We start from the raw sequence: 27045 nt of genomic DNA on the forward strand, positions 1-27045 counted from the left end.
ATACTTTCTGGCAACAACGCTGCCAGCTAAGCGCTTGGGTAACTATTGCCCTTGGCATCTTGACACAAACAGGGAACAAGGTCACAGATAATTTTTTGGAGCAGTCATTTTATCCTGCTATTAGGTGCTTGAAACTTCCATGAGAAGATTTCCACTGATTCATTCTGAAGTCAGATCTGTGGCCCCCTTAGACCTTTTATACCTTATTTTGTTGCAATTAAGAGTAAAATCGTAAAGATCTGCCAGTGTAAACTCCAGGTGAATTGTGACTCTAGAAAAATCAGTGTACAGTAAGAATTCCCTACATCTTATGGATACACAGAGATGACAACAATTTCTGCTGTGAGGCTTCCACTACACAGTTAATGTGTGAGTACTCCACAGTGCTGAGCGCTTTGCCTGGACATGAGCAGCCATGCTGGAAAACCCTGCCAGAGTTCCTGCATTGTTCCTGGTGGCAGCAGAATCCGGCAGTGCTGCTGGGTCTGAGAAGCACCCCACGGCTCCCTGTGCTGCAGCTTTCTCACCTGGTATAAGCAGCTTTCCTGGGAATCTAGGAAAGCCAACTGAGTATTTATTGGAGAATGTTACCTCTACAATGTAAGAAATAATCCCTTTCTCCCATTACCTAGCAGCAGCTAGGAAAAAACTGTAGGAGAGGATTTTTCTGAAAGTCATGGTTTTGGATAGAGTGTGAGGTCCCTGAGGTCAGCAACCTAGATTCATCTTACAGTGGGCTACACAGCAAAGCTTACACAAGGCCAAGTCACCAGGGTTTTCTCTGAACTACTTGCACATCCAGAAGCTAGGAGATCATATGGCAAAATGAGTATGTCAAGAAGCTGGGGGAGAAAACGGGAGATGGTTAATAAAAAGATTGGGAACTGGGCTGAGAGAAAGGAAAAACAAAAGAAAAACAAACAGTTTCTTGGCAAAGGACTTGCTGGAAGGACAAGCCTCACAACTGTGAGCAGCATAATGACCTTCTGCTTGTTTCTCTTCAATCAGGGAAATGGGACTAGGCTCATATTCATCATTTAACCAGAACTGCAGTACAGAATAAACCTGACTGAAACATTCTTCCTTTTTTTCTGCTTAGCTACAGAAACTCTGCAAGGCTAACGATGGGGCCAAAGAGACTCATTCTGACAGAAGACAACCTGGAGCAACGAAAAGCTGGGTATTTTGAAAACCCTAAAGTGTATGAAATGCAACAGACTACTGGAAAGTAATGGGAAAACAGAACCACATCAGGCTTAATCATGTCCTCTACACTTTAATTAAAGTAAGACTTAACAATTTTATTTAAGATTACCAAATTCTCAGAGGAAATGCATTTCCCTCTCTGTACTGCTACCAGACAACTGATAACGTGGAAGAAGAAGACACTGTACACAATGTGACATCCATCCATGTTGTGTATCCACTCAGGTAGAGCTCTCTGTTCAAAGAAAATATCTAGTTACATTGCTTGTCTGCTAAATGGAAATACCAAATGCTATTAGGGTTTGCACTTTCAGTATAGAAGTGACTGGCCTACAAACAAGATTTTAACAGCTTCTCTATTAAACAACTCAGTTTAATTAATCGTCAGCCATTAACCATTCATTTAAAAGGCCACTTACAAAATCCTAATTTTGCACATTATCAGCTGGTTCACAAATAGCTATCTATGAGCAGAAGTGTAACGATCTTCCTCTCTCTTAGAGCTTACCAACCTTACAGTCAATTCTGGCTTCTTAATTAACCACACACACATATTAGCATTTAAAATCAAATGGTGTTTTGTTAAAAAAATTGCACAGAGAAAAGTTAATGCACACATCATTCTGCTGCTGGTTAAAGAGGCAAGTATGAGGTTCTGGTCAAATTACATCCTGCATAGAACAGAATTTAGTGTCTCTTGCTCACACTATGGCAGGAACACATGCAAGAGCATATGATTTCATTCCAGCTGCATGGACGATCTCACTTTGTCTTTATTTGTACATTTAAGATGCTGACAACACCATCTGCATTTCACTGTATACTCTTGCTATGGTCTCATCTTCCCAGTAACAGACCTGGCTTTCTCTTCAGGGACCTATCTTTTGAGTTTGCATCCAAACGGCTGAAAGAATGGGACATTACCAGTAAATATGCAGAATTAACGGAAAATAATTCCATAGAATAATGTATCACATAAGAAAAGACAGGGCTGGACGGAAAAAACCCAGCTAAACCTGAATGCTTAACACAGCTGCCAAAACTCAGGCTCCCCAGCATCTGCAGCAGGACAGTCACAAGGGAGTTGTGGGAGTGCAGTATATAAAATTTTACACATCTGTCAATAAGTGAGGTGATCCAAATGCAAAGCCTAGCAGGCAGGATGCACGCAGGCAGATTTGTGACTATTCCTGACAGAATTTATTTCTGCTGAAGAATGCATGGCCTCAAACAAGTATGCACACATTACATGGCAGCAGCAGCAGTTTGACAACTTCCTCCTCCTTAGACACGCTCCAAAGTGCTCAGGGTCACCTGAGTTCCATGAAATCTGGGTTTTTGTGAGAAGTAAATGATAGGGCTTAGGTGCCAAAGTTGGAAGATTTGGATGAGGGGTTCCTGGGAAAAAGCAGAGCAAACTCTAAACATTAAGTAATTTTGCTTGAATGCTACCCAGAGATTTTTTTTCCCCCATATAGGTGGGAAATAAACCCAAGGCTTGTTTAAATATGTCTCCTCAGCTGCTCAACATTTCCCCTGATTGGCACAGTGAGTATGCAGCACCCACACACCCTTTCTGAGTAAGAAAACTGTCAGGAGCATTAGGAGCAAAATACACAATGCACTAACTCCAGTGGTACAGCTACACAGGAACTGGTGGCCAAAGTGCTTTCTGGACTACCCAGCTTCCATGAGCAGGACAGCTCTACTGAGAGCCCCCAGAAACCACAGAACCTCTGCTGTACTGCCAAGGCCAGTCTGAATTTAACTGTTGTTAAATCAGGACAGACAGTAAGTTGCTGAACACTAAGATTTCAGTTTTAACATTATGGGAAGCAGTGACCAGATGGCAGCCAAAGGTTCAGAAGGCCCTGTGGTATGTGTAGAAAGAATAAATTCCAGAGGAATCAGAGGAGAGTCTTGGGATGTACAGTAGTACAGGACAAAGAAAAAGCGCAGATGATTTTAGGACACCAAGCAGAAGAGGTTTTATGGTAAGAGAGACTACCTTGCTTGTATTTGTCACACCTTGTAAATCAAAACATTCCAATGCATGACCATATTTCTCTTTCCACAGCAATGCAAGGTACAGTGGCAAAGGGCACGTAGATATTACATAGCCTCATTTGATTTCCACCTTGCCTCCATGATATCCATCTCAAAGACTAATCTTCCCTGAGTGAAGGACCATCCATTCATTCCTAGGGCAATGGATTGCTTTCATGCTAGTCAGTGATGAAAGGTGTTGCAAATGAATGCATGATGAACAATGCCCACGGTGCTCTAAACTGAGAACAAGAAAATTTCAGCTTCTGGCATATGAGACACACAGGGCCAAGTGCAACACCTGGGCAACCCCAGCTCACCCTTTTTCAACAAATCCTTTTCTGTGCAGCTCAGGACTTCTGTGGCCTTGGACTGAGCAGGATGGGAGTGCCCCATACCTGCCCAAAAGACAAGCGTTTAGCCTTTTAGTAAAAAATGCTCTTTTTGCTAAATTTCAAAACTCTGGACCCTTTTATACCCTCCTCTCAGGCTTACACATTGCTTACATTTAGCATTTAGACACACACAGCAATTTCTTCCTTTGATCCTTTAGAGGGAGAGGCAGACTGCTCAGCATCTCTCTCCTCTCTCTCTCTTGACTCAGGCCAGCTCTGAGAGTGACATATGAAGGACACAGAGGTATGGGTTTCATTTTCCCATTTTCAACTTCGCACGTTGCTAGACTGAGCATTCTGAAAGACTGCAAGCTGCTATAAGGAAACTTTCACCCTGGAACAAGGAAGATCTATTTTTCAATTAATTGGTTAACATTATAGAAATTAAGATCTTGCACAGTGGGCCCCCAAACAGCATCTCCAAAAAAAAACCCCAAAAAACAAAACAAAAAAAACCCACCCAAAAAGCTGGATCAGACTTTGGGGTTTTGGATTTTACTCCTATGTAATAAAACAGTGCTGGTATTTTTATTGGTGTTTTTTTAAAACTGCAACAAGATACAGCTCTGAATCTATTCTTGCTAAACAAAGGAAAACTGTATTCGTTTTTGTCAGACCAGCACTTTGAAATTCCCCAAGATAAGCCACATAAATAAGTGAAGAATTATACTTGGCAGTGAGTTTGGCATCAGACTTTAAGTGCTTCATAGTTCTGGGCTGAGAAAATAAGTTGAGCAAAGTCTCTAGAACCTTTCCAGAGATGTACTTGGGGTGTTTGGATATACTTGACAGCACCATCTTCACAGGAAGAAAAAAGACGAAATTGTTTATTCAAAATGTGAGAAAGGGTTTCACCGTGTGACATGCCTGACATTTAAGTGATAATAGTGTTGTGCATCTGCTCTTTTGGCTTTGGTCTGACACCTAGGCTCTGCCACGGTGCAACTTAGCACTGTCATGGCACAGCCTTGATGACTAAACCCAGAGATGTGACTTACCACCCATTTCAGGAACATATGGGCCACAGATCACTCAGCCTCTGCCGCAGGCTCGGAAATGCACAGCGTCTCAGGCAAAGACCCTGTGAGTTCCCCAGCTGCACAAGGTGGCTGTGCAGGCTGCACCATCCTTAGGGATGCCATTTGCATTACAGAAAATTGTGGCTAATTAGAAATAAACAGAAAAATGCTTGATTTACAAAGAACTGTGTGATTTTGCCAGCTATTTTTTTTTTCCACTCTAACTTAACATTCACAGAATACACTGATCATGCTAATGCTTTCGCTATATTCATTAATAAGGACAATTTACATTTATATAGCACCTCTCTTAGTTAAGAATTCCAAAGCTTTCAGCAAAATATACACAAAAAATTACTTCTATTTCACTGAATATAGTCATCGTTGGAATGAAAATCAACAATTGTGAAGCAGTGCAGAAGAACGTTACACAACAGTTGTAAATAAGACACAAAGCAAAGCCCCCAAAAACCCAAAGCAAAAAGCCCCTGAGATGCCAGATGCAAGTGGAGGTAAATGGGATGTCAGTGCATGAACAGCAATGTGAAGCAGGTCTGTGTGTGCCCTGAGGAGCAGTTTTGGAGGCAGCAAACATACTTCATAATGATTAAAGCAACAGAGCCCATACATGTGCAGCCTGTTGCTTTCCTGCACGCTGAGGGACATTCTCAGCTTAAACTGTGAATCTATGGCGAAGAACGAACCAGGAATAGGCGATGGATTCTGGTGATGAGAGAAGGGAAAGTAAGTGTATGCAAAATGTGAACAGCTCTTTTCTGACCACTAAGCTTCATACCTTACAAATGGCCTCCTGTTTTTAAAAGACATTATTAATTAGGCTAATACATTATTCTGCAAAAACAACATAAAATAAAAATTAACTTGTTTCAAATGATGAGTTTTAATTCTCAGTCATAATAATACATAACTGGAGTTATCAGACTGAAATGCAGTAATCTCTTCTCTCTGTGTTCAAATCCCCCTTCTATTCCTAACCCCATTTACTTTAGTCATTGATCAAGTTTCCATGCACTATGTTACAACTCAAGAGTCATGTGTGGGAGAAAAAAACATCCATCTAAAGTAAAATTAATAGCAAAACTTTGAGAGAAAGCATGCATGTGCTAGCAAGAGCAAAATATAAGTGTTTACATGACCAATGTGTTGATAAATGTTCAGCCCCACAAACGCAAATTAACTGTGGCTTGGTGTACAAGCATCCATTATATAACCCTTTCCCATCATTTTGAGGCAGATAAGGTAGTTTACATACTTGACCCTTGGAAGCAGATTGTTTTCTTAATTAGTGCATTATCCAGGGATTTTTCTTTCCACATCGCTTTCTCCTTTCAATCCTCTCCCTCTAGCACAGAAAGATTTCCTTGCCTGAAGTTGCCACTTTATTCAACAACTGTTGGCTGAGACCTCACGACCCACTGCATAAATTCGCATAGAATTATTCATGTTTGGCACATTTCTGCTGGTGAATAACAACACCATTTTGTCTCTCAGACAAAGAAAAGAAAGACTTGAAAAAAGAACAAAGGCAGCCTAATAAGAATCTCACATTTCCTATTTTTTTCCTAATCTGGTTAAACAGCCTCTACAAGCCTGAGAAATTCAACAAAGCAAAGTTGCGGACTGTTGGTCTCTCAGTACAGACAGAACAGCCTCACAGTGTGACTTCTGATCATGGGCTCAGCTATGAGGTAACTTGTCCTATCTGCTCAATGTTTTTGTTTTAGTTTTTCCAGCTGAGTTTTCCTGTTATCATGCAGCTACAGCTAAATAGCTAAATCCACACTGAAATTCAGGATATCCCAATACCAAATCCAAATTTGGTTGGGATTTCAATCTTAGCAGGTCAAGAGTTCATTCAGTGTAGTCAAAACCACAGTACAATCAATCCACTAGAGGAAGGCAGAATGAAAGACTTGAGCATTTATTTTTTCTGCATGGAAAGACAATCTACAGGCCTCACTTCAAAACTGATGATATATTTAAAACATAAAGCTATAAAGTCCTGTTAAAACTGAAATTACGAAGCAACTTTTATAACAGTGTCTTAGTCCAGCTGAGTTACACACGTATATGCTCATTTTTGGAGGATACCTGAACTTAAACACCTTCCACCAGGAATTCTCAGATCTTGGTTTACTGAGTTGGCACAAATCTGTTTCTGATCCCTTTACTACATGCAACTTTCATGTGACTTCAGTGACAATTGCCTTGAAACCCACTAGCTGGCAAAAAAAGTTGGAATCACTACCTCTTATTTTATGCAGAAGGGGATGAGTTAATAATATGTAAGAAAAAAAAAAAACCTCTGTCATTATGTTTGAAAAGAACTCTACCATACTGTATTTAGGTGAGAGAGAGATACTTGGCCCATTCCCTGCTACGAACTTAGATTTATGCCAGAAGAGTTTTATTCTATTTATAGTATTTATAACAATGACTCAGTAGATGATTTTAAGGACTATGATGCCACAAACTGGAAACACTCCTATATCTGTGCTGACATATTTCTCCAAAATTAACGAGTATGGTATTACATGGCACAGACTGAGGCTATGAGGAGACACTACAGATCGTAATATGAACTCAAAGCATGGGCAGCTCCTCAAGTTCCCCACGTCTGTCCTCTGTCAACTCTTCCTTGCCCACATACTTGTACTTTGGTTTGAAAAAGGCAACATTGATATAGTAATGCCACAAATGAAGTCTCATGTTGTTTTAGCCCCAAATTCCAGAAGCAACAAGTTTTAAAATCATCGGAATGGTGGGTACATCATCAACTCAAAGGATTTTTCGTTTCCCCCTTAACCTAGGAAAAAACTTGACCATCTTTCTTTAATGCTGGAAGCTTGACAGTAAGGATTAAAAATTGTTCTTTCCTCCCCACTTAGTTATTGGAAAGGCTGTGAAAGGCAATCAGTCTTGTGAAGCCACACTTCATAGTCTGCATAAAAATGCCATGATTCTCAGTCTTCTCCCCAAACTAATTGAAAGTGTGTAATATCACACAGCTGGGAAAATTTAAACCATAAACCATACAGTATATCACGCTATCACACAAAACCCGTTACTAATAGGCACTTGATGATCTACAGGATCGAAAGGGATCTGAAAACTGATATTATTTTTGCTGCAGGGTAAGAACTTTTCCCGATTGAAAGAGGAAAAAACACTCTTTCAGCAGTGCAGGAATTGGACTGCAGTCAGTTCATTCATTCTGTTTGTGAAATATGGACTTTTCTTTAATGATTTCTGTTTGAATGCTGTCCTGCTCAGATGCTCTGGGGTTACTGCTGCAGCAAATCTTGCTTTTGGGTAAGAGGAAATTCATGGCTTTCTAGTCAGTAAATTCAGAACAGTCCCATATCTGACTCCCTGCCTAGGCCCAGGCTCCCTGCCCACCAAGTTATCATTTTCTGTAATGCCAGGTGGCAATATTACCTGTCTCCAGAAGTCTGTGGGTAGTGCTGCTTGTTTATTTTTGCATACAGCCCTTCCAAGTGCTCCCTCTCCATTGGTGCTGAGGAAGAATCCCGCAGATAAACAAAGGTTTCTCCTACTGCTGGTGATGAGGGTCTGTAGATGCTTGCTGGTGGATAAGCCTCTCGGAAGTGGTTCACTCTGGCATAGTTTGGATCCACCTCATCATCATCAATGTCAGGTCCTCCAGGACCAGTAGAATAATCACTCAGGCCCCTCAGCTGCTTTTGCCGTAACTCCAGATGCTTTGCACCAATCCTAACAATAAAAAAAAAACCAACAAATATACAGTGGGATCTGCTTCAATGGTAACCATCACACAAATTTGAAACACCAACCCTGAACCAAACCATTTAGAGCTTTCAGTACACTGTGAAAGTGGTGCCAGATAAAACAGAGTGGTGCATGCAGCAGTTTTTTTCTTTATCTCTGGCAATCACCTGTGTAATCAATCTTGGTTGCCATTCTGATGAAAAAAAAGAAATGCTGACTATAGTGTGGCTTTTCACAAGTGTGGATGAATGAACACATACAGGTTTAATTCTATACCTACCTTCCACATTGCAGTTGCATATACCTAACCCAATCCCAAACCTTTTAATCTAAATTAGCCAGTAAAATTGTTACCGATCCTTGGTTACTCGACCCACCTAGACTCTCCTAAATACATTAACTTGTGAAAAGTGGATTAATTGTGAATGTAAATGGAGAGATGGCACATTTGTCTCAAATCAAAGGACCACAATTAATTTGCTGAAGATTTAATTTTTTTAAAAAAATATTTTGGCTACATAACTGTGAAAAACACGGCTTATTATATAGGGGATAGGGATAAAGTAAAACAGCAAAGAAATTAATAGAAATTTGACAGAATTGAATTGGTACATATAAGTGAATTAATGACTGTTACTGGCAGTATTCCACTGTGATAAAGCCTTAAGTGGTATTACAAAATGCTGCTGCTAATCAGGGCCATTGTGTAACCTCTCTGGAATAGTAAAACATATTCAGGTAAATGTCAAGCTAAGATGATATTCAATGATTCAACATTCCTGCTGGAGAAAAAAAATGTATAGCAAGACTGTGAGCTCTTCCGTTAACTGCTCAGCTACTCTTCAACAGAGTGTAATTAAGTGCAGTGAGATGGATCTGGCAGAATGCTGACCATGGTATGTAATAAATATCATTTACAGAAAATAGAGGAGCATGGAATAAGAAACAAGGAACAGAAGAAAGATACAGAGATGCAATGTCTGACAGAAGTCAACATTTGCTTTTGACTGTAACTGGAAGCACAACAGCAATGCAGAAAAACAGTACCACAGGAGTGAAAGTGAAAAGGGTCTGGCAGACTTAGTTATCCCAGTAAGGCTCAATGGTCTCAGGACTCTGTATATTGAAAAATTAAGGTGTTCTGGAGAAAGTCTTTAAAAGGCATGGAGAAAAAGGTTCCCTAGAAAAACAGATGAGCACACTGGCAGCTTCCCTGTGATTGACAGGAACTACTAAGTGCAGAATGGGATTCATACTACTTAGTTTTTTGCTTTGCTTACTAGATTTGTATCATCAAAACAAATGCTAATAATTTGTAGATAAAAAGGTTCACAAATAATTCTAATGAGAACAACATGCATTTCTACATATATACTAGATATGTAGCACTCATGCCATCCAGTTCCACATCTCCATTAACTGTGCTAGGACATATCTAGAGGTGATGCTGGTTTTCAACACTTAAAATGTAATCACACCTTACAGCAGGATGTGTGATACAGTTGTCAAGGGGATGGGTGCCCGCTATGCACTCTGCCTTCCCACATTGAAGCAGATGAACTTTCTCCTCTGTGGTACTCAAATCCTGTGTGCCCCACTTTGAGGACCACATGCTTTGATTGAGCTTTGGGCGCCTCAGCATGAAAAGGACATCAAAGTGTTGGAGTGTGTTGAGAGGAGGGAAACCAAGATGATGAAAGGCCTCGAGGGCGAGACTTAGGAGGGCAGCTGAGGTCACTTGGTTTGTTTAACCCGGGAAACTGTGGAGTGCTTCACCCTCAATTAGTGACCAGAAACCCCCAAACGCAGAATTCAGTGCAGGAATACATCAAGTGAGACACGAATCCTATGGCACAAGCGGGCACATGTACACACAGTACACAGGCAGAAAAATGGGAGGATACTACATTTCAAGGAATAGTCATATCACATGTCAGTGCAGAAGGCATGGCACAGACCCGGGATGAGTCACAGCAATTTCTCAGAAAATGATGAGCCTTCATGTTCTCTGGACCAGTAGATCACTGGTCCCCCAGGTATTTGAGACCGCTTTGAAAGCAAGAGTAGTGCAGCCAGCAGCACCACGCTAATCTTGCTTTCATGTCTGACAGAACGAGTAATTTGTCCTGCTATCAATACTGGTATATTCTGTACAACAAAAGCTGGAATTAGGTCACCACAATTTTCTTTTGTTCCTGTGAATAAGCCTAGCTTCTTCAGCTTCTCCTTCTGAGCGCAATCTTCAATTGCTGCCAGTATTATAAGTCAAATCCTCTCAAAAACAATTATTTCCATTCTATATTATATGGACCAGTCAATACCCAGCTATGTGAAATTCTTTATGATCAATGTTTCATCCTTTCAATGCATCTATTACAACTGCATTAATATTTCTTGTTTTCTTTTTACTCTTCTACATGAATCTATAAAATTTGCTTAGTGATCTCTTTTTCATTTCAATCCAAATGTTCAAATATAGGGAAACAGACTATCAGATGGCTGTTTTTTCTTTCTGTTTACCTGTCTTTTTATGTCTTCTCACACATTTTTCACCTTTGAAATTTCTCACAATTTTGTGAAGTTTTAAATTTCTACACTGCATCTCGGCATCATGTTTTCACATAGTTTTAAAACAATCTTATCCATAGCACACACCAGTAGGTACCCAGGATTTTTTTACTGAAGAAAAAAAAAAGAAAAAAAGAAAAAAATAAAGAAAAAAACCCAAACAATCACAAACTGCTGTTCCTTCCATAATGCTGCTCCTTCTTTAATGCTCTGCCAACTCTACTAAGCAGGCTACTTCTCTGTCTCCCACTCATTCACCATTTCTGCACTTACCTTTGAAATTCTCCCTGTTTGAAACAGCAAAATCTTTATTCCCCATCCCAAAACCTCCCCCAAACCAACCAACCAACCTAAAAAACCAGAAGACTTTTAAATTAATACAACTGTAACTTCAAACAGCTCACTGAACAATTACTACAAGGCAGCCCCCACTTGCAGCACTGGATGGGTCTGGTTAAACAACTGGTGCAAATTTGTGAAGAAAGATAAAATGTCCCTCAGCATTACAATGCTGGCAGTGAAACCAGAGCTGAGGTGAGGTACAGATCACCAGCTCAAAATTTAGTGAGGCACTACACTTCCTACAAACTTCTTAATGAGGGAAAGGGGAAAAAAAAAACCTCGCACAGAATAAAGGGAAATTACACGTATTTCCTTTTAAGGGTCTCATATTAATCTGCTTGCTCTCTTCCACCTCCTGAACACTGCTCTCCAGTTAAACCACTGCACAACTGCATCAACTCCCCTTAGCTGTGTTTCTGTAAAAACAGAGCCTTGCCACACAAGCAGCCAGGACATCAGGAAATGTCCTTTGTTTTTTTTCTTGTGACCCACCTTTTTCATAATAGCATATAAACATGTATCCTGCTCTAGACTTTCTCTACAACAAATACGTTGGACTTGATGATCTCAAAGGTTTTTGCCAACCTAGTTTATTCTGTGATTCTGTGAAATAATTTCAGAAAACATATAGTTTGATAAAAATATATATAACCTTAATATAACTCCAGGAAATTTTCTGAAAACATGTTGCATTTGTAGAAGTCAAATGAAGACAGAATCCATATACATATTGTGCTTCTGGAAGTGGGACACAGTATTTTGAAAACACTTCTGTACACCTCATGTACTGTCCAGTGGCACACCCCCAGAGCTACAAATCAAGGACTATTCTCATTTATCCTTCAAATAATCTTCCCATCTGACATATCTGCACAAATCATGCACGGTCAGTTCTCATCTAGTAACACATGAAAAGATGCACACACGTAGAGTGCAGCATCCATGAAAGGGTTAACAGCCCAAACAGCTCCTTCCAGCTGCAGCTCAGACACACGATTGAGTTACTGTGGCTTAACAAGTTATTGTGTTTCTGTGAGCTACTGTCAATGACCACATATGTATTCACCGCCTGTGACAAACACAATGTAAAACGCTTTAGCCTGACATCAGTGACAGAGACACTGACAGGCGAACGCTGGATTAAAAGACTGCAGAATACACAGAGTGAAGCAGCTGCAGGAAGAGATGTGAACTACCTCAAGAAAACTACAGAAGAGCTGAGCAGAAGTGACTTTTGGAGAAGACCCAGAAATGCTTTTGGGAATGGAATGTGAGGGCTAGGAAAAGCCGTAAGAGATACTTCTCAAATCTTGGCCTAGCAGGTGGAAGCTGGGTGGGTGGGTTGTGAGTGGGTAACAAGAAAATGCTGAAGCTTCTAAGACCCTGTGAAAATTAGAATACAGGACTTAATGCTGCAGCCCAAAGAATGCCAGGGTCATTAAAAGCTGTGGAGTCCAAAGATGGGGACTTCAATGGGGAACGAACAGCAAGACATCAGCTGCAGCCCAGCCTGCACTTCTGAGGGCCCAGCAGCAGCCCCAGCTCAAAATGAGCTTTGTACACTGAGGCACAGGCGAACCAGGGTCACTGGATCAGCATGAGACTTGGACACTCATGTCCTCCAGGCTGGAGACAGGGTGCCTGCTGCCCAACAGGAGACACGAGAAGCAACTCAGTGGCACTGACAGACACTACATCTGACCAGAGTGAAACACCTGCACGGGGCAAGCTTGGCCCAGGAGAGACCATGGGCTCTCTTACTCGGAGACCTGCAAGGCTGCATTTCACATCTCAACAGCTGAGTGTAGGGACAACCAACCAAAACAAGCCCACAACAAAAAGCATCACATCTTCGGAGGTGTTTGAACTCTTCCCTTGCACTCCCTGTGAGCTCTGAGAAAATCCTGTTTCTTTCTGACTTTCCAGAGAATGTAAAGGCAATGTAACTTTTTTTTTTTTTTTTTTACCTTGAACTGACCACATACTTAGTACTGAGCAGAGCACAAAGAATGACATGTTTTGAACCTCAAGGTGCATATCTAAGTAGTTAAATACAGGACTCAAAAACTATTTTCTAACCAAAATAACGTATTTCACCAAGGGACTTTGTACGTCAGATGAATACAGCAAAATTTCTTATGTGGTGGTGTAAAAGTAACAGACTTTGTGGAAGCGTGAGCAAGCACATGAATGAGCAAGGCGCTGGCAAAGTGAATGAAAGATGTTCCTAGGGGAGAAGAATGAGTACAAAGCAGAGACAAAACATGTAACAGAAACCGGGCCATAGGCCTTTTAGGATAATTTCTATTCCATTTGCAATAAGAGAAGCAGAATGAAAGTAGAGAATCAAGTGTGCATACCATCACTTTAATGTATACCTAAACTTAAGAAGATCTAATCCTTAAAGTCTTTTGAGATGATTGAGATGCTAAACATTCTTCTACTCAGTTGTTCCTTGAGAACAGAAGAATAAAAGCCACTTCAGTGCTTTTTTCTCCACTCACGTGACTCTCCCTGAGATCTACATACTGTAATGATTACTCAATTTACATCTGATTGAGTATCTGCTTTTGTGTCTCATTTACCTAATTCATACATATATTGACTAACGGGTTGTCTAGAGGCAAGCAGCCTATTTCTCTAGGAGGTCACTTAGATTTCCAGGGGGTTTAATGTTTTAATTCCTTTTTAGCTGCTAGCAAAATATATTTTGGTAACTAAAATCTTGTTTGTTCATTCATTTACATAACAGTGAAATGAACACATCCTTCCTTTAGACATTCATAAGCCATAATCACTGATGGGAATGGGTATATTTCAGTTGAGCATCTGAGGAGTACACTGCTTTTAATTTTTTTTAAATTTCATAATTGTTTTTCAGACAGACCTACAATGACATTAACAATCCTATTCAAACCTCTTATCTGAAGACTCATTTTTATTTTTTCAAACATCATCACCTAACAAAACTCTAGAGGCAGGCAAGTCCCATAGCTTAAAGAAAAAAAAAAAAAAAAAAAAAAATCCACCTCTTGGCAGCAAATTGAGGACATCTAATTTGGACTCACAAATAATCAAATATCTAATTTAGGGTTATTATATTGAAATAATCAATATCTTTCAGGGTATTCTACTGGTGTCATATTTGTCAGAAACATCCTCTCTACAAGCTATGCAAGTGTTTCTTCATTCCAGCTCATCCTATTGTGCTGGATTTGAACATCTCCTCCAAAATTAGTATCTGTAACTGTAAACAAGAATAGAAACAGTCTCAGAAATAAAGACAGAAAAGCCACAAATTCTAGGGAGTTAGAGACTAACTCAGGTTAACAAGATAGAGCTCATGTAGCCCCATTAAATGTCCCAATGAAAAAAACCCACCAAGTCATAAAATATTGCCTGTTCCATAAAACTACCTGTAAAATACTGAACTCACCAAAGAAGCTGCCTTGGGAGGACAGAAAAACCTAAGGAGATAGAGCTATGCCAACCTTAAAATTTGAAATTAAGAGAAACTAAAGATTAAACATAGTCTTTTCATACCATGAAATGAGAAATGGGAGCTTTAGATAGACAAGACTGAGGTCTCAATGTTCTTCCATTTATTTCAGATGTAACAAGGAGTGATTACCAGCTAACACAGGATCCTGCCCTCTAAAGAAAATGCTGGCTATAATGAGGTCAGCGTGTTTTCTCCTGTCCTATGAACTTGAATGAGAACATGATTTTTACCCTTGCTGTTAAATCAGAGAAAGTTTTTCTGCCTGTCTACATTAGTTGCACATTGGGTGAAATGCAGCAGATTACAGAAAGCCAACTATCAGAAAAGCCAAGTATTTTATGGTCTGTAGTTTATTGCATTATGTAATTTTCTTTACTCACAACTACCCTGGAGTTATTTTCAAATGACAGTATCAGTAAAATTTAGATTGTAAGGAACTGTCTGAAGGTCATCCTGCTCGATCTCTTGCTGAAAACAAGGCTGACTGCACAGATCAGTTTTCTCAGTCTTCTGTCAACAGGATGTTCCTTGTTTTGTGACAATGGGGATTAGGGAGTGGAAACATTCCAGTTTTTCAGAATTACTTTGACATCTTTCACCTGAGATGTTCTGATGCCTTTAACAGCTCCCCCCTGCAAAATGGCCTTGAGTCTGCAGTGCCTCTGCACCCCTTAGCTGCAGTTGCAAGGCCCAGCTCCTGGTGCTGATTTTACAGGTTGCTGTCATTTGCACTTTGCCGTTTAAAAAGACATGTAAGAAGCTGTGCATACCATACCTGAGTCCCTTTTGTGAACATTAACTCATTCTGGAGCAAACAGTCATGAAAAGAGGATTAAAATAACAATACTCTTCGAAAGTAAGACTTTGCTTACAATTTAGACTTTGGGAACTTAATGTCAGGAGTGCACACAATACCAATTGCAGTCAAAGCCACATAATCATCCCTCCAACCTCTCCAAATGACACATCAAACAAACAGTTTCAGAGAAGTTCATCAGATTAACAGAGAACCAGTATAAAGTAACCACAGTGTACCTGCAGGAAAGCTATGGGGAGACAGAGATATCCACCTATGAACTGAATCACTGACACTGACTTACTTGGCTCCAGCAATTATTGTAGCAGGTATCAATCAAAACCACTGAGGATTGATAACACTGTTCTAGGAAAAATACCAGAGACTTTGTAATGACCACGGGAAGACCCAACATTGACCTGACCCCTCATGAAAACCCAGCATTCACAACCAGATGCAGCAACACAACTCAGGACAAACCCAGGAAAACTGGCACCTACTGAGTCTCTGGGCCACCTCTGTCACTAAGGGGGTATTCTTGTAACATCTCCTGCATAGGTACTTGCAGCTCTACTTCCTAGTGACACCTCATGAGTTCACACAACCATCTCTGCAACTGCATGAACATTATGCCTTCATTTGAACGAAATCCTAGTAGTGGAAGGAACAAGCCTAGCCTATCATGTGGCGTGATACTCCATGCACATTTATTCTACACATGACATTGAACCTGGAACCTATTTCTAGATTAGGATTTCCTAGAATTTCTCTGTACAAGAACAGGAACAGTCTCCATCTGTTAGTCTGGGATTCACAGGTTGCTTCTAATTAACAATCCTTGATTTGAAAGCAAAACTCAGCTTTGCCTGAGCAGTCAAAGCTTTAAGACTTTCAGGTATTTTGGTTTAAGATCACTATGGAGATTTACACATGCAAACAGATTTCCTGCCTGTCTATCCCCATGAGTTGCATTCTCATTTTTATGCTGTAGTAGCTAAGGGAATCTGAAAACAGGAATTCTGTGCTGTGGCACTACTTCAAAGTGCATGCCAGCGATTTATGATAGACTGTCATGTATCACAAATGGAAGGGCAAGGAATGAAATGCTGCTTCCAAGTAATTCTTATGCCCTTATTGATTCTGGAGTGGGCAAGAGCTGACCTACATTCAGTACTGCATCAAAGAAATCCCTAGGCCAGGATAGTCCATTTCCTGGAAAGCACTCTTTTAGCTGGGTTGGCTAGTACCTGGGCCAGGTTCACTTTATTAGTTTGGCCTGTAAGTTTCTAGCAACATTTCAGGTTTACAGAACCAAAACAACCATCAAGTAATAAAACTCTACATACAGAAGAGAACCATGCATTGGCCCACTTAAGCCAAGAAAAAGCCAGGCCACTGCCCCTGGCCTGCTCTGGTCTCTTAGGTGGACAGGCAGCACAACTTGTGAAAAGGTGTCTCCAGATGATACTGGTGCCTCAATGATGAGCAAAACAAGGATGCTAAATGGCTTGGATGAGAATTCTGTGAGAATTTTGAGAGCACAGCTATGACACCTAGAAGTGCTATTTCCATCAGTGTGCAACACCTGGAATAGCACTGTGATACTTAGAGAAAAAGGCCAATCCCATGTACCACTCTTGTTATCATCAGTTCTCAATGTTCTTAACATTGGGACAATTTGGGACCAACTGTAGACCCAATGCTGTCTTAAGAATGTCCTCCAGCAATAAAAAAGCCACGTGAAGCAGCTCAGAAATTGCTGTCTGGTTCTAAATGTTACAACAAAACCTGTGAAAGGTAGGTGAGATCCATCTACCTCAGCTACTCGTAACCAAACATCAATCTCCCAGTGTTCCATGGTAGGCTTTTATTACATGTTCTTGTATGCAGAGCAGCAGCAGATCTAAATTGAGAATCATTCAGTATCAATGGGTTGGGATTACTCTGTCCTCCTGTCCAAGTGCAAGTGCTTCCACAGTAATAAACAGAAATCTGATAGCTTCATACTGTCAGCACAAAATGAAACTATGACCTTGACCTGTGCAACAGCACCCAGTAATTTTTTCATAACTTCAACATACCATACTACACAGCTATGATCTAATAGGAATCTAAAAGTAATTAACTGGAATTTTTGAAAACTGAAGCCTTAATCAAATATGTATTCTTATCAGGGTTGCAAGCCAGCAATAAATTGGGACATTTAAAAAACTGGGATCCAATCCAATCCGTGATCTGATCAGGGTTCAATGGTTATAATAAATTGAGAGTATTAAAACTGGGATCACATCCAACACTTTATTTTGTCTAAACCACAGGACCTAGCAGTGCTGTAAAGTCAGGAATACTCAATGAACAGATATACCATGTTGGATTAACCCTTAATAATGATGCACAAGCTCAGGTGTCCCAAAAACATGTGGTTTAGCACAGAGCTTAATGGTGAGAATAGCAATTATGAACATTTTATCAGAGATCAATATGAACTCTAAACAGCCATAATAATGCTTTTAGACTTGGCAGGTGGAATACACAGGAACAAAAGCTACATGGGGTCACCAACAATGCGTGTGTGAATGAATGTGTGCTAAGATGCACTATGCACTTAAAAAAATACTTTGATTTTTGCAACAGTCTGAATTCCAAATTTTTATTCAAAGCAATTTGCCTTTTCTACCAATCTGCCATGTATTCTCATTTTCATTTTGGTTTTCAGTAACATACAAACTGTTTGTAATTAAATATAATAAAATAAATGCTGACAAAAAGGGAATTAAGTTGCACTCCCAAGTACTCTCTCCTCTCTAAGTGGACTCTATATGTTTTTATTTCTGTAAGATGCATCCCTTCGTGCAGAGATCTTGCAGCTGCAAAATTAAACCTCTGTTTGCCAAATATGAAAAACATATGTATTGATTTTTTAGCTATGGGAACAGGCAACAAGCATTAGGGCTGATAAGACAAGAGAGAAATGCTCTTCTGTTGCTGGAAGGTTTCTGAAAAGTAAATGAAAGTCAGTCTTTAATATAAAAACTGAAACCATTTAGTTTTACCCAAATTTCAAGTACAGTACAACTTAAGCATTCAGTTCAGTGAGAAAGCAGGGGCCAGATATTCCTTCTGCTTCTCTAACACTCGACTCAAACCTTAATGCTATTAAAATTTTTCCTCAATTAATTCCAATAAGGGCTACAAAACCAAGACCGTTTTAACAAAACTACTCCCACAAAAATGTGCAGAGGATTATTTTCCACACGGAGGGCCTCCTTATTAACTAACTCTCATGCTACTTAAAAAAATCTTCCCATATTCAACAAGGTGCTTAATTTTGTAAATTTTATTCTTATGTCAAGTAAGTGTTCAATTCTGTTGGAAGACTTAGGTCTCAGTAGGAAAATCCCAATAAAATAGTATTAAACAAACAGGAAAAATATTTTTCTTTCAGTTGATAGTCACTTAATTTGCATTTAAAAGGCAAACAAATTATGATGTGTAAAACTCATGCTTCTAATATATTTTTCCTGTTCATTTTACAACTACTTCCAAATGTTAGAAAATGAAAAGAACTTCAAATGAGTGGGAAAGAAATGGAGGGAGGGATGAAATCTTTTTTGAGGGAAGGAAAAGACAAGGCCTCTTCCAGTATTTAATAATGTAGCAAACATCTTGTCGTTAAAATGATAAATTCTGAGTAATTTACACTGAACACACTAAAAATACAGATTTGAGTCAGCTTGATCAAAATAACCCTCAGATACAGCATTTCTTTATTCCTTTTATGGGCAGATTCTCGACCTTTGAAGCACATGCTTTATTACAGCCAAACTCTTTGAAGCATGAACAAAATGATGAGTTTATTTAAAATAAGGCCTCAGTCCAGTGAAGCATGTGACTTGTGTCAGGAAGGACAAACCACCACCTCAAAGAACTGTACCACCAGTTAAGTCAATACTCCTTAACTATCATGAGCTCCTGTCTTTTTCCACTCAAGTTTCACTGACATTGCATCACCTTGGCATAATAAAACTAAAGGAGGTAGGGGGAGAAGAAGAAAATAATTTAAAGGAGGTGCTAAATTCATATTCAATTGGACACAGATAAGGCTATTACTAAAGAAGGAATGCCTAACATCCAAAGTTCCTGTTCACTACTTGGAGCTCGCAGAAGTAGTAGTCATGTAATAAAGTATTGGCTTTGAAAGAAAGGAAGCCTGGGGCTGAGGTCTGGAATCAATTCTTAGCCTGACAGGGACTTTTTAAGGAACCTGGACAAGCAGCTGCACTGCCTGAATGTCACATTCCCACCCAGAGGACACGTTTTTTTTCCTGGCAGATTTTCTCTCTTCCACCTCAACTGTAAGTGCTTGGGGTCAGGCCCAAGCTTTCCTGACAGCAATGGACACAATGAGACCTTGATCTTGGTGGGGATTGCTAGGGAATACAAGCAGTAAAAAAAAAAATAATGATGTCAGCATTTCAGTGCAGGATGTGGAGCTGCTTCAGAGAACTGCAGCTACAAGGCAGCACAGAGAGTTGTACCGAAAACAGAGACTGGGACAATGTGGAATCGAAATAGAAATTACTAGGTTAGCAAAATCCTAAATTTATTTTCACTTTCTGAGGTTCAAATCTGAAACTTGGCAGCCTATAAGAGGAGTTTCCAGGCAAATTTATGCTGAAGACCAATGTGCAAGCAAATCCTGTCCCTTTGGGAATCATCTGCACTCACATAGAGTGAGCACTGAATACTCTGCCTGCATACGCCCACTAGCTCTAACACATTCTGGATGTGCCAGACTTGTTGCACATGCACTGTTCAATTCCTTCACTGTGCAAGCAGGAAATCCAACCTGTTCCAGGCATGATGGGCTTACACTCATGCAGCACACCTACGTAAGAGCTGATGTTTCCTGTCAGAGCCAGATTCACTGAGCTTGTACTGCACAGCCAGCCCATAACTGTGCAGTGAACACATCTGACATTTTTGCACGTCTAAAGCTCGTCAAAATTTCTGCAAGAAGGCTTCAGTCTTTACAGAAAGCCTATACCTGGGATTTTGTAAAATATTGAGCCTATCCAATATCAATCAAAAAACTCTGCAAAACTATGAGAGACAGCCCAGTCCTGTAAACTGAAAATGCACTTCCTACCAAAAAAAATTTTCTCAGCTGAGATCTTGGAACAGTATTTTGCTTTCTGGAGAGCTGCCAAGCATATATTGCATGCAAAACCAATATCCAAAACCAGGCGAGTTCCACAGCTGCTAAGATGCTGAAAAGCACTTGATCATTAATCCTGTCACACCCAGCCCAAAAATCAACTATTCCAACCTCTATCGCTAGTGTCCAAAATGGACAACATGGCCTCTGAAAAAAAACCCAACCAAACAACAAAAAAAACAAAACCAAAAAAAAAACCCAGATGAAAGATCATAATATCAGTTACTATGGTAGGCAGCAAGCATTTCAGAAAAATGTTTAAGCAAAAAATCTGACTTTAGGATTGTAATAATTGAATTGAGGGTCTGAACAAGAATTAGTTATACAGCTAATCTTGGAAAAGTAGAATTAGATGTGCATTTAAGCTATTCTAGAAAGGCTAAAATGTTAGAAAACCAATTTTAGTTTGTTCAAGCTGTTAAATATAGGATAAATATAGGATCACAGGTATCAAAACTTGCAACATTTCTGTAGTCTGTTCTACTATTACATACCCAGTAGTTTTAACATACGCTCATTTCACTCAACAAGAATAGATCTGAAAATATGAATGTGTTTTACTAAGCTTCAGTTTTATAAATACAAGACCAAGTATGCAGGATTGCAGCTAGTGAAGTCATAGGAGCAGGTGATCTATGGTGTGAATGTTCCACAAGGTTTCCTTTGCCAACGTGTGCATTAAAATCTTGGACTTGAATTACATTATAGAATTATTAAATCTTGGGACAGAGCTATAAAACTTGTCTTTACTGTCTTACTGGGAGTCATCATTAGGTGAACAGTCAACAACTAAGCAAAAGGACCGATCTACCTTCAAGTCAGGTAATGCTTCCTTAGTGATTTTAATCAATTTCCCAAACAGTTCTTACCCATACAGGAAAAGCAGCTTCTTTATATAATTTTTCTCTAACAAAAACAAAGCTTCTTCTATTTTATAACCAGCTCAAGAAGGGTTCAACAGTAAGCCTGGAGGTAGTCTTATGTGGAGTAAGAACCATGCTCTTATAGAAAGTTGAAGCAAATTGCTTGCTTTTACAGCACGTGTTGCATTCCACTGAGGATAACATAGGGAAAATTTCTTCACTATTTTTCTGGGATTTAATTTAAATCCCCCAGAGACAGAAGATATACTACCTGATACTGAAGTATGATATTCCTATTCTCGTGCCTTACAGAAGAAGAATCAAATAAGTGAGTTAAAAATATCATCTTGGTTCATCCACTTCTCAACACACCTGCTGTTCTCCATTTCAGTCACAAACTCTTCCAGGTCACAACTGAAATCATTACTAGAGAAACTAGAATGATGAAGACATTGAGCTGCCAGTTTCTAATGCAGCCGTACCAAGTTACTGTCAATCAGTGACTGTAATTAAAAAAAAAGCACACAACGCTAAAGAAATATTAAGAACAATTATCTTGTGTCCAATTGGAACGTTAGACCTCTAGACAGAAGGGTTCATTCCTTCCAGCCTGCCAACATTTTAGTAAATGACACTGGCCCTTTAACAGATGGGATACATGCTTCTTAGCTTGCCAGGATCCTAATAAAAGACACTGGCTTCTTTAAAATGAAGGACACATACCTCTCAAATTGCCAGTATCCAAATTGGGAGTCAGCAGTTTAATATAAAGCCACTCATCAATCTGGCAAAATCAAGGACACAGCACAGAAATTTTAAAACAAATGGTACAAAGTTTCTCCTGACACTACTTAACTTAGATGAACTAAATACTTAAGCACTGGCTAAGCATATCCAGTAGCAGTGCTCTAGTAACTGGACACCTTGCCAGCTTTTAAAATAGTAAAAATTAGCAGCAGACTTCAAGGATTTGGACTGACTTTTTCCCCCAGTCAAACCCATTAGCTCCCACTTGTAGTGCTGACCATGCACTGCATGACTCTAATGAAAGCAGGGTGTCTTTTCCCTGGGAACTAACCAGTACCACAAAGTACCAGTACCACATTGATCCATGTGGAAATACTGTCTGCCCCAAAGGAACCACGTCTGCTTCCATTCCCTCTCCCAGGAGCAGGATGCACTGGTGAAAGAGAGAGACCTCTGAAAGTTTTCTGTTTGCACTGACAAAATGTATTACTACAACTTGTAAAGTTTTACAGCATCTGCAGACACTTCTAGAGAGCCAGAAACTATAGGCTCTTCAACTTCTCTGACAGCAGTAATCACAGGGAAACAAAGACCTTTTTCAGCATACCAAATACTTCTGGATGAGTTGGGGAAAGGGAAAACGGAGTTTTCTGAATCTTGTTGATACTGACAAACTGTTTCTGGTTTCTGAAGGATAGACATGGGGAAAAGCACAAAACTATAAAATCTCTTAATCTGGAAAGATAAAGAATTCACTAAGACTGGGCATAGGAAAGTATATTTTGTGAACAGGACAGACTCCCAGGGTCTTGCCTCAGAAATACAACTCCAACACACCCAGCTTCTTGCCATGCACCTCTCGCCCATCCCACTGCTGGCAGACTCCTGCCTCTGCCAGCAGTGATTTTAACCATCTGAACCTGACTTCTTCCAGGTGTTTCCTCGGCACAGTCAACATTTGTTGCATACATATTTCTGCAACACGTGGTTTACCAGCAAACACTGTGCAGGAAAGAACATACCAAAGTACAAAAACTACTATTTGATGGCACAGCCAGCTGAAGACAAAGAGGTCTGAAGTGCTGGACAACAACAGCAGCAGCTTTCAGGAGAGAAGGGAGTAGGTTCTTGCTGCAGAGAAGTAGAGAAGAAAATCACTAATTCAGCTGGCCTTGGGAATGAGCAGAGGTGAAACAGGTTTTGAAGGAACTGATCTTCAGCAGCTAAGGCAGAAACTGGGAGTTGAATGTGCCAGTGAAGTTCCCAGAAACTGCAGGAGAACAAGAGGCTCCTGTCACAGAGCAGCTCTGACTCAGCCGGGACTAGCCTATTGCTCTGGCTAGCCTGGACCCGACTGCAGTGGGCATTGTCTGGGACAGGCTGGCTGGCTGCTCCTTCAGGAAACTCCTGGCTCTCAAGTTTTTCACTTGATGAACAAAGATGCTACTGCCATTTACTCACCTTTCACGCTCATCTTTCATTTTCTCCAGCTCCTCCTCTTTAAGCACATCTTGCTTTGGAGTCCCCTTCTGATCTGCCTTCCCACTTTTATCTTCCTTCTTCTTTCCAAATCTGTTAAAGATATCAAAGGAGTCATGAGGAAATAATTACAGAAGAAAAAACAGTACTTTTCTGCCATAAACCACAGAAATTTTAGGCAGTCAAAACACTGAGTTTTTATCTTAGTGACTCATAAATTTCCCACATTGCAAGGTATGATACCAGTATTACCTGGGCCATATGCAAGAGGAAGGACTGCTTAGAAATTGATTTGGACCCTGTACTTTTGAAAGCTATTGCTTGAAACTCAGTTGAAAAACCCCATCAAACCTGAAATTCAGGGCATTGCAGAGCTGGAATATTAATATGGCACATTTAAAAGTGGATGAAGGTTCCTCTTGCCACATGACAGGTGTCTGAAAGTCATCTGCAGTGGCTGTGGTGTCAGCACCCAGACTGGGCCATTGTTCCACTCTTACCAGTAACTATTGTCTCTCGTTCATGACACCCTCATTTTAGGATTTGTTCTTTGTTTAAATGAGGATGCAATCAGAAAGAATAAAATCTTGCTTTGTTCCAAGAGTACAAACCTAGGCAGTTCATAAGAGCTGTTTTTTAAACTTCTGGGGTTTTCTTTGTGCCTAGTAATATACTATCATGTAATATTTATGCTGTGAAAGTCCTCCAGAGGCCCCAATGGGTTTGGGGCTTACACTGTTGTTTTATACACTGTACAAACGTGCATAACAAGTCTGCTTTACCCAGCCTATAAAAGGTGGCTGAACTGGGGAGCTACATTTAATTTCTGGTGAGTTAGACAGAATACGGGGGTCAAATACGCTCATGAATTATGGACCAAACAAAAAGTTTTAAAACCTCCCCTCCTCTTCACGAATTTACAATTCTCAGTTCCACAGGCAAATGATCAACCTGTGTCTTCCCCTCCAAATTAATGTGTCCTTATATGCATGACAACAATGTAAAGAAAAGTAATTACTTCTTGATTAAATATACTCCATTGCAAACTAATTAATCTGACTCAAAACTGCAAACTCTTCTGTGAAAGTCTGCAGCATTGCCTCTGTGATCTTTCTTTTACCCTTTTTATTTTTCATTTATTTTCATGTCAGCCCAAACTGCCTCAAGTGGAACAGCTGAACTACTGTGACTATACATCAGCTGTAAATCATTGACTTTATGTTTCTCCACAGACAAAAGCAGAAATTTTGCAAGTAATCAGACTCATAAGATAATGATCCAAATATTTTGTGAATTTAATAATTAATAATTCTGAGCTTGTAGTCAAATGAAGTTACTGGGAACTCTGCAGGAATTTTTCCAGAGAGTAAGAATTTGGTTAGAAAGGGAATGATGGATGTGAGAGACAGTCACATAGCATGTGGTACTAATAAAAAGGGCAAATACTATAGGTAGTAACATGAGATGCTTTATTGTGTCTGTCAGGGACTGTGCTGGGGAGCAGGGAGTCCTATCAATGCATGGTTTTCTCTCTTTTCCTATGTGTCACAATAGAGATAGATGGTGTCTTGCCTTCTTTGAGGGATCCTTTGCTCAAAACACACATACACCTTGTCTACAAACAATCTTCAGTTCTTCTTTCATGGTCTGTACTCATTTCAGCACTTCCAGAAATACAGTATATAATTTCCACACTTTTCCTTTTCCGAGTGTAGAGCAGCACTCTAATTTCACTGCTTCCTTCTGAGTTCCAGCAGTTCCAAGGAACTAGAGTCACACACCCCATCAGAAGGTGGTGGTGGCAGTGAGGGCAGCAGTCAGGAAACATGAGAGAGAGACAGAGGTTGTACATAGGGTGAGGAGAAACAGAGTAAGGTGGGTGCACAGGTATGAAATGACGCAGGTGAAAAAGAAAAGCCAAATGAAACACTATATATTACTCTCTACAGAGATGCCAGGGAGCCAAACAAGAAATCACCTGGGTATAAGCACCAGCTCCTGAAACACCCCTGCTTTCTGACACTTGCTCATGCTGGGAAGGTCTCATGGCAGTTTTCTCAAGAGGCCATATTAGCACTTGCATCTTGGTCATAATCCAGCTCTGGTGCTTTGTTTATATTCAGTCTGCCTGCTTTCTCTCACAGTTTCAATTTAGGTTTGTGGAGTTTCATATTCAACTGTAGCATATATTGATTTCGAAAACATTATTCTTGGGCATTTTGTATTGCTGCAGGGAGTTGAAGCTGGATATGTTGCACGCTCAAGAGAAATGTAAAAAAAACAAAAGAAAAAATAGTCTTTAGCATGCATCCCTTTCAAGTCTAGATATTATTTCTTGCTTACTGGAGAAATACATTTTAAATAAAATAAAGTGACAATTTTGATTGCGATAACTGCCAACATGACAAACCTTACAAAAACAATACTGTTTGCTGGTAGAGCTGCTCTTGCCATAAATTTGGCAAGTTTCAGTGTAATTATAAACTGGGAATAATGAGTTGGTCTTGACGAAAACAAGTTTTGTTGTTGTGCTGCATTAAAGGCAGTGTGGCCAGCAGGTTGAGGGAGGTGATTCTGCGTCTGTTGTGGGACCCCACCCCGAGTGCTGCATCCAGCTATGGGGGCCTCCAACATACAAAAGGATGTGGAGCTGCTGGAGTGAGTCCAGAGGAAGCCACAAGTCTAGAGGGCTGAAGCACCTCTCTTGTCCAGAAAGGCTGAGAGAGATGGGGCTGTTCAGCCTGGAGAAGAGATGGTTCTAGGGAGACCTTATATCACCTTTCAGTTCCTAAAGGAGGCTACAAAAGAGAAGGAAATGGACATTTCCCGAGGACAAGGAGTGATAGGACAGGGGAATGGCTTTAAAGGGGTAAAAAGGGGTAGGTTTAGAAATTGCTCACTGAGGATGATGAGGCACTGGGACAGGTTGCCCAGGGAAACCGTGGAGGTGCTGGAGGTGCTCAAGGCCAGGTTTACTCAGAGGTGACCTTATCACTCTCTACAGCTTCCTCAAAGGTGGGCGTAGACAGGTGGGGCTTGGTCTCTCTCACCAGGCAGCAATGAGACAGAATGAGAGGACACAGTCTCAAGCTG

At 40.2% G+C, this 27045-nt stretch overlaps 1 protein-coding gene across 5 annotated transcripts in view; it reads right to left on the reverse strand.

Moving 5' to 3' along the window:
- PARD3B (par-3 family cell polarity regulator beta) overlaps positions 1-27045 on the reverse strand; it is a 392133-nt gene that overhangs the window by 71023 nt on the left and 294065 nt on the right. For 3 of the 5 annotated variants that reach the window (XM_086897517.1, XM_086897518.1, XM_086897516.1), the window contains 2 exons: positions 23935-24045; positions 8126-8422 (listed from right to left, as the gene is read on the reverse strand). In XM_086897517.1, coding sequence (XP_086753643.1) covers positions 8126-8422; positions 23935-24045 — 408 coding nt within the window. Of the gene's footprint in view, positions 1-1283; positions 1442-8125; positions 8423-23934; positions 24046-27045 lie in introns of those variants that run through there. The other 2 variants (XM_086897521.1, XM_086897520.1) reach the window with 1 other exon arrangement.

The sequence above is a fragment of the Cyanistes caeruleus genome, chromosome 7 (assembly GCF_971803275.1).
Source record: "Cyanistes caeruleus chromosome 7, bCyaCae1.hap1.1, whole genome shotgun sequence".
Taxonomy (NCBI): Eukaryota; Metazoa; Chordata; class Aves; order Passeriformes; family Paridae; genus Cyanistes; species Cyanistes caeruleus.